Below are 15,022 nucleotides of genomic sequence, written 5' to 3'. Positions count from 1 at the left end.
GAAATTATAAAGAGTGGATTGTAAGATGGAAAGAACAAGGGGCAATCCCTGGGAGTGAGGAAGCAGATTTTTTACATGGAGAGTTGTTAGTGAGTGCAGGTAGTGTAAATAACTTCAAAGCTCATTACAATAGAAATGTTGCTGGTTGAGTGGACCTCCCACAATGAGTCTGTTAACTCCAGAGAGGTTACCAAATAATAATAATGCCTGAAAACGGGAGGGGTGCATTATAGGCTACTAAGGCGATCGGATGTTAAGTCATTAGCTGCCATATACAAGTAGCATGGTCATGAAAATACTTCTCATGAAAACTTTTTTTGCTTACACTTGGATAAAGGATTAAACAAGAATATAATTTCTTGTAAAATTTAATTTACAGAAATGTACCGAACAGAACAAATAAAAAAAAAAATTGAATGAGATCAAGGAAGAGGAAAATTCAATTCTTAGGATGTGATAAGAGGAGGAGGAGTGACCAATATTATCATCACATAACTACCAGGGAAGAGGCTGACCAAGACATCATATGAAGAACACTGAACAATGTCCTTCATATAGTGTCTTGGTCAGCAAAAGTACCATCTAGATCTTTAGAGATATACAAGACAGAAATAAGTGGAGAACCATGGCTGTAAACCTCTGAATTCGAGACAATACTTGAATGAATGAGTTGATGTTGTGAATAAAAGTCCATGAGGAACTTACTACTGTTTTTAGCTTCCTCTTTTCTCCAAAATATTTGCAGACCATTTTAATGTATCTGGCATTTACCAGGGTCATCTATGTAAGACTGGAAGAGAAGAATTATAATAATTATTCTTCAATGAAGCCAATATAAATATGCGACTTAACCTTGGGTGATGTTACAATGAATACCATGTAGATGTTTGAGAAGTGTAAGCATGAAGGAGCAGACATTTGCATCCAATGGATCTAGAAAGAGCTTAGAAGCTCATCTGTCATTTGTACATGAGCAATTACATATACACTATATCCCTACTTTATATCAAAAGGCAAAGATAAATTATGCCATCTTCTGAAACATAACAGTCTTCTGGACAAAGTTTCTTTCTGCATGAGACACATTAAAGACTAGGACTCTTTCTCTTTTTTTTCCTAGATGTTTACAGTAAGGGGTGCTTAAGGATCAAAGCTGTATAACTGAGAGGAGACCTCCACTCAGTTATACAGCTATACCATAAGTTATATGGTATAGTTATGTGATCTTAGAGAATATAGAAACAAATGTTAGAAAGCGAAACACTGTGTAAAACTAGCTAAACAAAAGTCATGGGAGAACTTTAGCAAGAACATAGAAAATAAATATCAAGAAGGTGGTAAGATATTCTGGAGGTTGTTGAAAAAGTTTAAAAATGGAGGAAAGAGTGCTGTAAAAGGAATTAGAGATGATAAAGGTGACATGAAAACAGGAGAAAAAGATATCCTTGAGGTATGGAGTAATTACTTTGAAAAATTGCTAAATAAAACAAGCAGTGATAGCACAGTGGTAAAAAATACTCAGCAGGCATACAAGCAGGAATACATATCCATACTTGAAGTAGAAAAAGCCATCAAAGGTTTAAAATGTGGAAAGGCGGCAGGAGTAGATGATATCTGACCAGAAATGCTAAAGTATGGTGGTATAAAAGTCTTACAATGGCTGCACTGTATAGTTCAGAAACCCTAGACAGAAGGACAAATTCCTGATGATTGGAGTGGAGCTCTAATAGTACCCATATATAAAAAAGGAAATAAAACTGAATGTGAGAATTACAGAGGTATTTCCATATTGAGCGTTCCTGGCAAGATCTATGCATGTATACTTGAGAAACGGTTGAGAAGAATTGTGAAAGAAAAGCTTGGTGAAGAACAAGCTGGATTCAGGCTAAATAGAGGCTGTCAGGATCAGATCTTCACTTTACGACAAATAGCCGAGAAAGCATGGGAATATAACAAAGATCTGTATTTAAGTTTTGTCAATCTGGAAAAGACACAAGAGAGAAGCTATTCAATACGCTATAGTTACATGGTGTAAATGGGGCATTATATCAAGCAATTCTTAGTCTTTATTTGAGTTGTAAATCAGCAGTTAGAATTGAAGGAAGTACAGGAAGATGGTTTAATGTTAAATCTGGTGTGAGACAAGGATGCACATTATCCCTTCTGTTATTCATTATCTATATGGATCACATTATGAAGGAAAGTGACATTAAACATGATATCAAAATTGGAGATATTGTCAGCTCTTTGCTTTATGCGGATGATGTTATACTTCTAAATAAATCCGCTACAAGTTTGCAAGATTCACTGACTATGAATAACTGTTGTAATAGGTATGGTATGAAGGTTAGCAATAAAAAGACAAAGACAATGAAAATAGGTAGAACCTTTGAAAATGTCAGCTGTGTTGTGAATGGAGAACCTGTGGAACAAGTAAAGCATTTCAGCTACTTAGGCACAATTTTTAGTGAAGATGGTAAATTAAATATTGAAATAGATCAACAAAGCTGGTATGGTAGAAAGTCAATTGAATAAATTCATATGGATAGGAGAGAAATTAGTCAGAACACTAAATTAGCTGTATACAAGACAGTGTTCAAACCAGTTTTAACTTATGGATCTGAGAGCTAGGTCAGAATTAATCACTTGACCAAAGACTAGAGACTGCAGATATAAGAGTCCTGAGAAAGATTAGAGGGGGCGAACAGATGGCATCAATGGCAATATCATATTAAAAATGAGGATATTAGGAAAGAACTTGGCAATGTCAGCATCCAGAAATGCATTAGCAGAGCTAATCTCAGGTGGTATGGTCACTTAAACAGAATGGGCGAGGAAGGATTAGCAAAACAAGTGTTCTCTGCCAGGTTAGCAGGAAAACAACCCAGAGGAAGACAAAGAAATAGGTGGATTGATACAGTACAAAGTGCCTTAGACGATAGAAATATAAGATCTGATAATATTGGAGTCTTGACAAGTAACAGACTGATTTGGAGGAAAATTATAGATAGGAAGTTAGTAATGATGTAAATTTTTCATGTAGTACTATCATATCTGGTACACCTCTTGAGGGTACTAATGAAGAATTTGATGATGATGTTCACAGTATTTTTTGAAAACATGGTTTCCGGTATTTTCAAACAGACAAAACTAGCACAAATAGCTTCTACAGCTATTTTCAAATGCAACAATTATGAAGAAGCGTTGCACACTGTGTTATCTTTCTATCAAAAGATTGCCACAATGACAACAAGCACAATGTTCCTTAATCTTCGCATTACTTTACCCTCTTTGTCTACAAGATAATGCTAAATGATGATGGCAAACCATTGGTTCATAAATATGTAGCTATATATTATTTATTTAATTTCTTATGTTACATTTTTTTTCACACACAAGACAAAACATGAAAACAGTGACATGAATGTGATTAACAGCTATGATAATTTAAATATGCAAAGAATAGCAAAATTATATACACAGCAAACCTGGTAATTAAAAGCACTTCTAATTAAATTAGCAAATTCAAATAAAAACGCATAGTAGAATGATAACCAGATAAGTTTCTCAAAATTCCAATATTTAATAACTATCTAAATAATTATTATTACTCTATTAGTACACTCACATTCCTGATACAGGAGATATTTTATACACATGTTGTCTATTTGAATTACTGTTTCCAGAAGCAACATTTAATGCTTTATCAATACCAATGGCTAACTCCTGCATATATTTTTGTGAATTAGATGAAATTTGACCACCTTCCATTTCCAGGTCAGCATCACAAGATATGCTAATATACGGAAACACTCCATGTACATGAAGGCAAGTCTTTTGACCTAAAAAATAAACAACAGTAAATTTTCTTTTAGGGAAAAAAAAAAAGTTAACACGAAACTAATCAAGGGGAAATATAATGTGTAATGACATTATTCATAAAAAAAGATTACCTAAAACATAATGCTATTTCTTTGAGAAATTTTCATATCACTAAAAAATCTTCTCAAGTGTAAAAAAATATAGTGATTTTTTAGATTATAACTTTAATTGGACCAAAATAATGTCAGTGATTGAAACTAAAATAATTACATTGCTCTGAAATCTCGGACAAAGCAGAAGTTTTAAATAATTGCATAATGAATAATGATCTCTTGAATGTCAAGCAATATTCATCATCAATTTCCTGATATGTACCCTCAAGGGGTGTTCAGGCTACTATGATAGCATCACATGATTAATTTTCCTGCAAATTAGTTATTGGCTATTACTTTTTGGCACTCAAATCTAATTATCCAAATTATCAAATACCAAAATATCTAATACCAAATTATCAAATCTAAGATTTTGTTCTTCTAAGGTACTTCTGACTGAACTCTCCCATTCTGTTTAAGTGGCCCTACCACTTTAGCTCTGCCCACACATTCCTGAATGCTAACAAAGTTAAGTTACTTTATAATATCTCCATTTTTAATATGATTCTGCCATCTGTTCTTCATTCCTGTAATTTTTTTCAGAACTCTCATATGTGTGGTCTGTCTCTGGTTTATGATCAAGTGCTTTATTTCTAACCTCAGATCTATAACTTAAAACCTCTTTTCAAGAATGCTTCAATAAATCTTACCTGGAACACTAAGCAGAGAAATTCTCTCATTCTGTGATTCTCATATTCAGCTTTACTCAGTCTTTTTTTTTTTTTTTTTTTATAGATGGGAACTATGAGAGCACTACTCCAATCATCTGGAATTTAACCTTCTGACCAGGCTCTCTGAATTAAGCAAATTAGCCAATGCAAAACTTTTGTACTTCCATATTTGAGCATTTTTGGTTGAATATCATCTACCCCAGCTGATAGATCTACCCCCCCCCCTTCCACATTTCAAGTTTTTGATGGCTTTTTCTGCCTCAAGTACTGTATGCACTCCTATTTGCTTTCCTCTTAAAATGTTTCTACTACTGTTCTGTCACAGCTTGTTTCATTTAACAGTCATTTAAAGTAATTTCCAGATATACGGATATCCTTCTCTTCAGTTTTCATGTCACTTTATCATTTTTGATTCCTTTCAACCATATATGAAAGAGCCACACCTTATATTAGAATTTTAAATATAAAATTTCTGTCCAAGTATCAGGAGTATTTTCAGTATAAATTTAGAATTAAGCAAACCAGAGTGGAGCATATCAATGTGCTTTCTATATGTGCCAGAATTTATAACCTGACATGCATGGTGATGTGAAATGATAAACTCTTGTAAAAGATGTTCAATAAAAGATGTAACCCTCACAATCAGTTTAGGATAGGGGAGGTATACAATTCATCCCCCACACACACAAAAGTCAATCCATTGCAAAAAACTTCCATATCTATACCAAAATTGTACTTTGACATGGATATGGAAGTTTTATGGATGGAACAGTAAATAAATTTTGTACACTTAGTCATATAAACCTCACTTCTTATTACTCATAGCTCATATGGAGATGGCAGTTTTGTTTTTCATCCCGCAAACCAAGCACTGAACAGAAGAAAACATGCAATTAACAGATATAATACACTGATCTCATAGTCTTAGTTGTTTCAGCTATAACTGAAAAACCAAACCGAACTAACAGAATCCAGCCAGTAGCATGAAACTATTGTTAATTCCTTCAAAGAGTTATTCTTTGTGACAAACGTGGACAATTGCATTTGTTTGCTCTGAAATTCCATATACTAAAGTATATCTAACCTAGAATTTACACAGATTGTTTATCATCTTTGACTTAAAATTAATTGGTTCAATATGTCAAATTCATTTGCTATTAATCTCTACCATTTTTCAAACATTGCAAATCTCTCTGAATTCTTCACCTTTACTTCTGAATACTCTCTGCACAGTGAAGCTCGTCTCAAATTCCACACAAACACTTTAGGGTTCTAATATACGTGTGTGTGTGTATTTTTTTTTTTTCTTCCCCATTATGAGCTTCTACAGGAGAAGACAGATGTTAGAGTTTTAGTTATAATATATTGAATTTTTAGCTGAAACCACCTCTGGCACATCAGACAATGAATAAAGATTATGAGTGGAATTGAATATAGCATTTTCAATCATCATCATCACTGATGACGTATTGTTTTGTATAATATTCCATTTACCCCATACAATTGGACTGTTTTGAAAAACTTTTCTCTGGGTGCCTTGTCATGCCTCTTCCAGATCTACAAAACTTAAATACAGAACTTTATCATATTCCTATGATTTCTCAACTATTTGTCATAAGGTGAAAATTTGATCTTGACAACCTCTACTTGGCCTGAACTCAGCTTGTTCTTCTGCAAGTTTCTCTTTTACAATCTTTCTCAACCTCTTTCCAAGTATGTTTACATGAATCTTACCTGGAACATTAAGTAGAGTTTCATTCCCTTTTTTATAGATGGTAACTAAGAGAGCTCTACACCAATCATCTGGAATTCGACATTCTGACCAGGCCTTCTGGATTATGCAGTGTAGCCACTGCAGAACTTTTATAGCTCCATATTTGAGCATTTCTGGTTGAATATCATCTACTCCAGCTGCCTTTCCACATTTCAAGTTTTTGATGGCTTTTTCTATCTCATGTATTTAATGTGTACTCCTCTTTTCATTCCTCCTGAAAATGCTCTAATATGGTTTTGTCATTGCTGTTTCATTTAATGGTCTTTCAAAGTAATTATTCCAGACATCTAGAATATCCTTAACTTCAGTTTTCATGTTACCTTTATCGTCTTTGATTCCTTAAGTACTCTTTCCTCAATTTCTAAGCTTTTTCAATAGCCTCCAGAATATTTTGCCATTTTCCTCATATTTATTTTCTATATTCTTACCAAAGGTCTTCCCATGACTTTTGTTTAGCTACTTTTACACATAGCTTAGTTCTCTTACATTTTTCTCTGTATTCTTTTAGGGATTCTGCCAACCTGTTTGCTATGAACTTTTGGTATGCTTTCTTCTTTTCCAGAACTGCTTCTTTAACTACTTGTGTCCATCATTTTTCTATCCTTAGAGACAACTTCAACACATACCCCTCTCTAGCTGAATAAATCAATGTCTTCTTCAGAGTTTGTCACTGAGACTCCAAGGTTTGGTTCTTGTTTTCAAATTGCTTCAAATTTTCTTCAATAATGTTTGTATAGTCGAGTCTATAGTTTACTTGTCAAAGCTTCTCAACTTTAATTCTTTTTAAAACTTTCTTACATACTGTTCTTTTCAATGTAATATCCACACTTCATACTGTTTTATTTCTTCTTGTTCAAACAGTATTTTACAAAAAAAAAAAAAAAAAAAAAAAAAAAAAAAAAAATCGCTGAATGTGAAGAGTATCCAATTTGTCACTGACACAAGGCTGAGAGTTGGCATCACAAAGGAAAGAAAACTTGCACTTGAAGTTCAGTAATAAGCTATTGTGTACAGCAAGCATTTTGTCCTAAGGCTAATTATTCTTTATTTCAATTATAGACTAGTGAAATTTTGCTTCTACATCCAGTGGTCAGTACTAATTACAGTTCTACTGTGATAAAGGATCTCAGTGTATCATAATGCCAAATCAAGAACTAACATAATGATAAAATATATACAAAAGAGTATAGTAGATAATTCAGATCTCATTAAAAGGTTTAAACAGGGGATGAAACGATTACAAATGCAACAGACAATTTATAAAATTTTTAACACACATATTTACATATCTGTTCTAAAAATGCTTTGGTTTGCTGAATATAAAGATAAAGCTTTTTTCTTTTTGCTAATAATATTCATACTAGAGCATTAAGACTTTGCTACCAAACTTTATCACCAAAGGTATAACTATAATGGCAGCAAGGAAAAATATACTCAGAAAATGAATCAATGGGGTCTTTCTCATAGTGTATTACTTTATTATGGGAAGATGTCCTTAATTTAAATCAGATAAAATACATTATAGATCTTCAAATCTAATAGAAATAAGTTTCTTCTTTCTCCTCCGCTTCCTGTCTGTCCACAATCCTAGATTACTATAGGCTTAATAACTTATGTTCAGGATTATCATAAAGAAAATAATAAATAAAAATAAACTCAGTTTCATTCTGCACCAGAACTTTCTGATGTAAGGCACTCCTTGTAAGACAACATTTATCATCAAATATTATGCATTATCTAACAACTAATTTGAGAAGACTAGTCCTGTTTTGTTTATCAATTTTTTTTTTGTTTAGTTACATAATAAATTATACTTAATAAAATTTCTTGTGAAGTATAATTTACTTTAAGCAAAAAAAAAACTTGCTTCAATTATCACCAAGAATATTTAATCCTATGGCAATGTGCCATTTTCCCACTTCTGTATAGAAATATGACTTCTAACACTGACTTAGTTCTCAGCATCTCTGCTGATATAGCTGCTGCTCATGAGATTACAATAATGCTGTGGCTTTTCAATGCTAAGATCTAAAAAGTCAAAGAATGGTAGGTTTTTGCCTATTACTTAGTACAGCTGAGATCTTGAAGAGTGGTAGGTTTTTGCCTTGCTGTGCATGATACTACTACTTGGCAATGAACCAGGAGACAGATCTCTCATAAAATATGCATATATAAGTTCTAATGAACTCCAATAGTTTAGGCAACATTAAATTTGAACAAACTTATTACCTCAATTGAGACTGAAACTGATCTGGGTGGTGACCTTTCCCATAATGCATGGCAACATACATGTCCAAAAGGACATGTGTCTTGCCATGTATATGTCCAAAAGGAAGTGTGCAGTACATTATGGAATACTAGGATAATATGATGTGAAATGAAGGTGTGAGGCCAAGGTATATGAGTAAATACATAAGCTTGATGTCAATAAGACAAAAAAATTTGATGACATATCACAACATCTTAAGGGAATTGGCATGCATGTTTAATAAGTCTTACAACACTACAGGTTCCAAGAGAGTGGAAAGAAGGTAAAACTGTTCCACTGCATCAAGGTGGTGATAAAGCTGTGGCTATAAATTACAGGCCAATCTGTATATCTGGAGTTGTGATGAAGGTACTAAAGAGATTGGGGAGAAGAAGGATAAAGAAATAGATTGATGGTAGCAGCATTCTTTGTGGTTGTCAGCATGAGTTTGCTAAAGGGAGATCATGTTTTAAATATGTACTATAACAAAGTGACAAAATGTCTTGGAGAAGGTAGATACATATACATGGTATATCTAGATTTTGCAAAAGCTTTTGATAGACTGGCAAACAACAAGCTGTTAAATAAACTGAAATGAACAGGACTGGATAACAGACTAGTAAGTTGGATCTATGACTGGCTATCAGGTAGGTATCAGAAAGTTGTATATGGAGGGGCACAGTATCCTAAACAAGAAAAGTCACTAGTGGAGTGCCACAGGGGTCTGTATTGAAGCCACTGTTATTCAATTTGTATATTAATGATATTGGGATAGGTTTAATTGGTGATATGCAACTGTTTACAGATGATGTAAAATTGGGGAGAGCAATGTAGAGTTAGGTAGATGTTGCAGCCTTACAGGACAACTTGAATAAATTGTATGAGTGGCAATAGAATGTTGCAAAGTATAAGAAATTTGGCAAGTGATGATGGGATGTAAAGTATACACTTCATGGAAAAATCTTTAAAGGAGTTAGGAGAAATGAGAGATCTAGGAGTTGTGGTAGACAAGGACCTGAAATTCAGTGGCCACATTGCACAAGTTGTGAAGTTGTCACATTAGATAATGGCAATGATGCAAAGGACCATGATGTGCAGAAATAAAGAGGTTGTGATACTATTGTATAAGGCAGGAGTCTTCAACCTTTCAGACAGTGTGGGCTGCATTAAACATTTCAATGAAGCCTGCGGGCTACTAAGCTATACTGTGGTATTTAGAATTGTAAGATGCTTTCCAGATTCACAAGGAATGCTGTGCATTTGATACTTTACATAAAATTCTATAAAAATAAATGAACTCAGCTTTAAGAGCATAGGTAGGGGTCGTGTTTATGATAAGTAAATACAATCAATACTTGAAAAAAGATAATTTAATGAAGAAAACATTCATTCTTTACAATGTCAATGGGAAGCTTGGCAATGTTCTTCCTTGACCAGCTTGTCAATGTTGGCATCAATGTTGGAAGTCGCTATGCACAGAATATTCTCGAGATGTTGGTCCGTAATCTGAGTTCTTGTCTTGGACTTCAGATGCTTCATTCTGGAGAAGAACTGCTCACATAAGTATGTGCTTCCTAACAAAGCGCACATCTTCAAAGCATGCCCGCAAAGATTAGGAAATGCGTCCTCAGAAATGTACTCTTTATAAAATGTAAGCAAGGGCACATTGAATAATTTTTCTCTCAAAGAAGAGTTGTTTTAGAGTTCAAGCAGCTCCATTTGTACTGAGCCTGGCATTTCGGCAGCAGTGACACTGAATGGCATTGAAAATAAATCTAAAGAAGAATGTTGGTTACGAAAATCACTAAATCTATCTTCGAACTCACTTCGCAACACAGCTAAATTCGTAGCGTATTCATCAAGAGATGAACAGTTGGACTCAGCGAGAACCTGAAAATGAGTTAAGTCTTTTTTTGTGAGTGTGCCTCCCAAAGTTTGAGCTTGGCCACAAAAGCTTTGATGTAATCAAACAGAATGTGCACCAGTTCTTCTTTGGATTGCAGCTGCGTATTTAGGTCATTTATATGCAACAAGATGTCAGTCACAAAGGCAAAGTCTGTCATCCACTTTGGATCGTTAAATTCCGCAATCGGCTTCCCATTGGTTTGTATGAACTGCTGTATTTTGCTCCTTAAGTTGAAGACTCTTTTTAGAACCTTCCCTCTGCTCAACCAATGCACATCACTATAATAAACCACATTGCCGTGATCTGCTTCGCACTCTTGGGTCAAAAACTCTTGGAATTGACGATGATTCAATCCTCTTGCCCTAATAATGTTGATGACAGTCACAATAACTTTCATGACATTCTCAAATCCAATAGTTTTCGCAACAAATTCTCCTGGTGGATTAAACAGTGGTAATGGACAAAATCTTTTCCTTCTAGTTCCAGTTCTTTCCATAGTAGAGCAATAAACCCTTCATTCTTTTGCACCATAGGAGGGACGCCATCAGTTACCACACCCTCGAGGTTAATTAAGCTGAGATCGAAACGCTGGAGCGTTTTCTTGAAAGCTTCAAGAATATTAATGCCTTTAGTCATTCCCTTCATAGGTATGAGCACTAGCAGTTCTTCTGTCACATTGAATTGTTGATCAATGCCACGGACAAAGATAGCCAGTTGTGCTGTATCCTTCACATCTGTGCTTTCATCTAAAGCAAGTGAATATGACGTAAATTCGGATGAACGTTTTTTTAAAGTTACTTCAATGTCATTGGCAAGTTCTTTGACACGTGCTACAGTTACCCCAGACAAACTCGGTATTTTAAATACTTCCTTATTATTTGGGCACAGAATATCACTAGCAGCGATGAGACACTCTTTCACAAATTCGCTGTCCAAGTCGAATTTTTTAGCAATTTTTTCAGCTATTACATAACTTACTTTGATGCATGCTTCGCTCTCTTCCCGCTGCCTTTTAAGAAGACAGTTCATTTTGTCCGCAAGAAGCAGTCCTTGAAGGTGATTGAATTGGATGCATGCTTTGTCTCACAGTGTTGTTTAATATTGTATTCTTTTGATACTGACACACTGGCTCACGACAAATTAAACAGACTGGCTTATCGTCGATTGGCACAAAAAAGTACAAATTGGTCCACTTTTCATTAAAAACCTGAAACACTTGATCTACGCTTTTTACTCATAGATGCCATAGTGATGGAAGGTGAACCCAAAAAATGATCCAAAATGGCCGTGTAATGTTTATTATCCACTGAATATATCTCACACTAATGAAAAAAGTCTGGCAACATAAAACCACAATAGGCTATGACTGATACAACGAACCTATATGCGCTTATACACGAATATCACACTGTTTACAAATGCGGATGAGATCCTCTTGTATTTATATGAAAATAACGAAGTATCGAGAACCTTCGCGATGTATCTGGAAGGCACTAGACAGTGCACTCGAACAAACTACTTCTTCAGCCATCTACCTGCGATGTTAGTACTAGTACTTAAGTACTGCTTGGTGCTGGTAGATGGCTGAAGAAGCATGTCTATTTAATATCTAATTTTATAGGATTTTATGTAAAGTATCAAATGCACAGCATTCCTTGTGAATCTGGAAAGCATGTTACAATTCTAAATACTGCAGTATAGCTTAGTGGCCCACAGGCTTCATTAAAATTATTTTTTATTTAATCGTGCTTTAATGTTAAGTAGTTATTTTTTCAAAATGGCCAGCGGGCCACAGCAAAGAGCTCTGTGGGCCATGCGTTGAAGACCCCTGGTCTTGATCAGGCATCATATGGATTATTGCGCAAAGATTTGGTCACTGGATTGGTGACTTCTTTAGAAAGGGTCCAGAGAAGATTCACAAAGATAGTAACTGGTCTTTGAAATGTGTAGTATGAAGATAGATTGAGAGAATGTAAATTGTAAAGTTTCGTGAATATTAGAGGGAAAGGGGGGGGGTATGATTGAGACATAAGTTAGTTAGGAGTTGTTATATGAAAGAAATTTTTCATAGAATGGGAGGTAGAAAAGGCCATCCCTAGAAACTGTGTAATGAGGACGTGAGCAGAGAAGTGAGAAGTAGGTTCTTTGCTTGGAGAGTGGCTGGTGAGCGGAATGCATTGCGTGTGTTGTGAATGTAGGCACACTGAATCGTTTAAGGCACGGTTGGATGAACTTTGTGTGCGATAGCATGTACCTTCCACAATTAGTCTCTGACTCCATGGTTGTTATTGTTGTTGTTAATAATAATATCAGCATATCCCCATATAAAAATAGCCTACTGTGATATTACTTCACATGCTCATATTTAGGTAAAGGATAAAAACAAGAATTTCTTGTTAGGTATAATTTACAGCTTTGTTTTATCAAGCAGATCATTATATTAAAAAGAATAAATATCAAAAGAGGAGATTCATGAATGTGTTAAAAGTAGTACTTACCTGCATGAGTAATTCCAAAAATGCGAATGACAGGCACCTTGTTAGCTTCTGCTCCACGAAACTCAGAATAAGCAACATCAAGGCCTCTAATGGGATATGACTGATAATGATCGACATTTACTATCCTTACGGAAAGCATGATTGAAGAAAAGATCTAAATATGAAAAATGCTCAAATTTTAAACTGTGCATTGCATAATTAACTGAGAATTTTATTTCTAATCTAGTTGCTATAATCAATATTCATTCCATTTCACAGATGGATAGAAATAATCTGATTTTTTGTTTATACATGCTAGCATAGGTTGTTTATTGTTTGTGTTCTTGTGTAAATGGAACAATACAGTTTCAGATATAGATTGAAACTGCAATTAAGTTGTGGTATTTCTGAAAGTGAGGATTTTTGTAGTTTTGAGAATATTTCATTCTGGACCATCAAAGCAATGTTTTCTACATTTCAAATGTACCTTATGTCTTGTTGCTAAGTCATCAGATGTTCTGGAAGCAAGGACATGTCACAAAATACCTCTGGCATTGAGAGGATAGTTTTTGGTATGGTCTTCTTGCTCAACTGTAGCAGTTATGGGTTACTTATGGGTCTATTTGCATGCTCTGGAAAATTTAATAATTCTGTTTCATCTTGGCTGAATGAAGCAGAGATTAGACTATGGTAAACAGATATAACATGATTTTTACTTATGCAATATATTTGTTAGACTGATATCCTTTAAAGTTCCTTATGATTCAGAATAAATTTCTTGGTGTTGTTTTATTTTAATATCCATTGTTTGTGACAGACTGGTTAGATGTTCCAATTCCTTATTGTGAAACATGTTTTGTTTTCTGATAGCAGTGAGCATTCTTGCTTGATGTAGATCTGATGCTTAATTTTTGTGATCAATATATGGAACTTTTTCAAGCTGCTTCAGGCCTCCAATAAATAAAAATTAAAAATCAATCAAGCTAAATGTAGAAAAATATAACAAATATATCCTGCAACATTGGCAATGGCATATGATTATATTTATAGGTAATTAATACCTATATTTCTGTGACATCAGAAATATAGTATATTTTTTATGTCAATTCTCACTTCCAGACATCTAGCAAGATAGAACCAACACATGAGGTACAATGAGAAAGATTAAAAATATCAACTTGTTGCTTTGATAATGTACAGGGGGATATTCTTGAATCTATAGAAATTCTCACCTCTGAGAAATACCACAACACAAATTCCAGTTTCTATCCATCAACCATATATAAAGCTGAATTGTGTCATTCATACAATGAAGTATGTGTAGCAATCAACACAAAGAAGCAAGTATAAACAACAATCAAACCATCACTATTCATTTGTAATATTCTAGTAATAAAAAGGGTATTAATTTGTTAGTAATTGCTTTGTCAAGGAATAAAGCAATGCTTTATTGCTTGACAAAGAACCATAAAATTGGAAAGAAACCTAGTCATACTAAAGGAAATCCAATAACGTTTTGGATTTATCTCACCTCTCTCTCAGACATTAATAATATTAATGTGCAGATGTCACATACACATTAATATGATAACTAGGTAATCTTGTTCCAACTTCTGTGATAACTCAAATAATCAAAAGTAAAATAATTTTCTGCCATACTCAGTAACCCATAAGTCTACAAATAATCAGAATTGATGTCATTCATTCACAAAACTTTGTGCTTAAATGATTCAAGCTCCAAGATCTATAATAATGATGCCAAAACACTGTTCTCCTCATCATTCTTTAGTAGGGATAAAGAAAATCTAGTGAATTCAAGGCTACTGAAACATAATCCTGTATTATTTCTTGTGAGAAAGATCTCTTCACTTCTAATAATATTCAAATTGCTAACAAAGATCAGTTTTTTCTCGACTTTCACATCTACCCTATCCTGGCACAAATATATCACATCCGAGCTTCTTCAGTTTAC

At 34.2% G+C, this 15,022-nt stretch overlaps 1 protein-coding gene across 1 annotated transcript in view; it reads right to left on the bottom strand.

Moving 5' to 3' along the window:
* The window catches only part of LOC150096144 (DNA polymerase zeta catalytic subunit-like), a 48,708-nt gene that overhangs the window by 16,147 nt on the left and 17,539 nt on the right, over nucleotides 1–15,022 (bottom strand). Inside the window, exons 3-4 of the mRNA XM_090409622.1 lie at nucleotides 13,072–13,225; nucleotides 3,629–3,842 (exon numbers count right to left, since the gene is read on the bottom strand). Of these exons, the coding sequence (XP_090265748.1) occupies nucleotides 3,629–3,842; nucleotides 13,072–13,210 (353 nt within the window). The 5' untranslated portion in view covers nucleotides 13,211–13,225. The remainder of the gene's footprint in view (nucleotides 1–3,628; nucleotides 3,843–13,071; nucleotides 13,226–15,022) is intronic.

This window comes from Typopeltis vanoorti, chromosome 19 (genome assembly GCF_054136105.1).
Source record: "Typopeltis vanoorti isolate ZY-2024b chromosome 19, IOZ_Tvanoo_1.0, whole genome shotgun sequence".
NCBI classification, from domain to species: Eukaryota; Metazoa; Arthropoda; class Arachnida; order Uropygi; family Thelyphonidae; genus Typopeltis; species Typopeltis vanoorti.
Note: the sequence above shows the minus strand (reverse complement) of the source record. Positions and strands in the feature narration are given on the sequence as shown.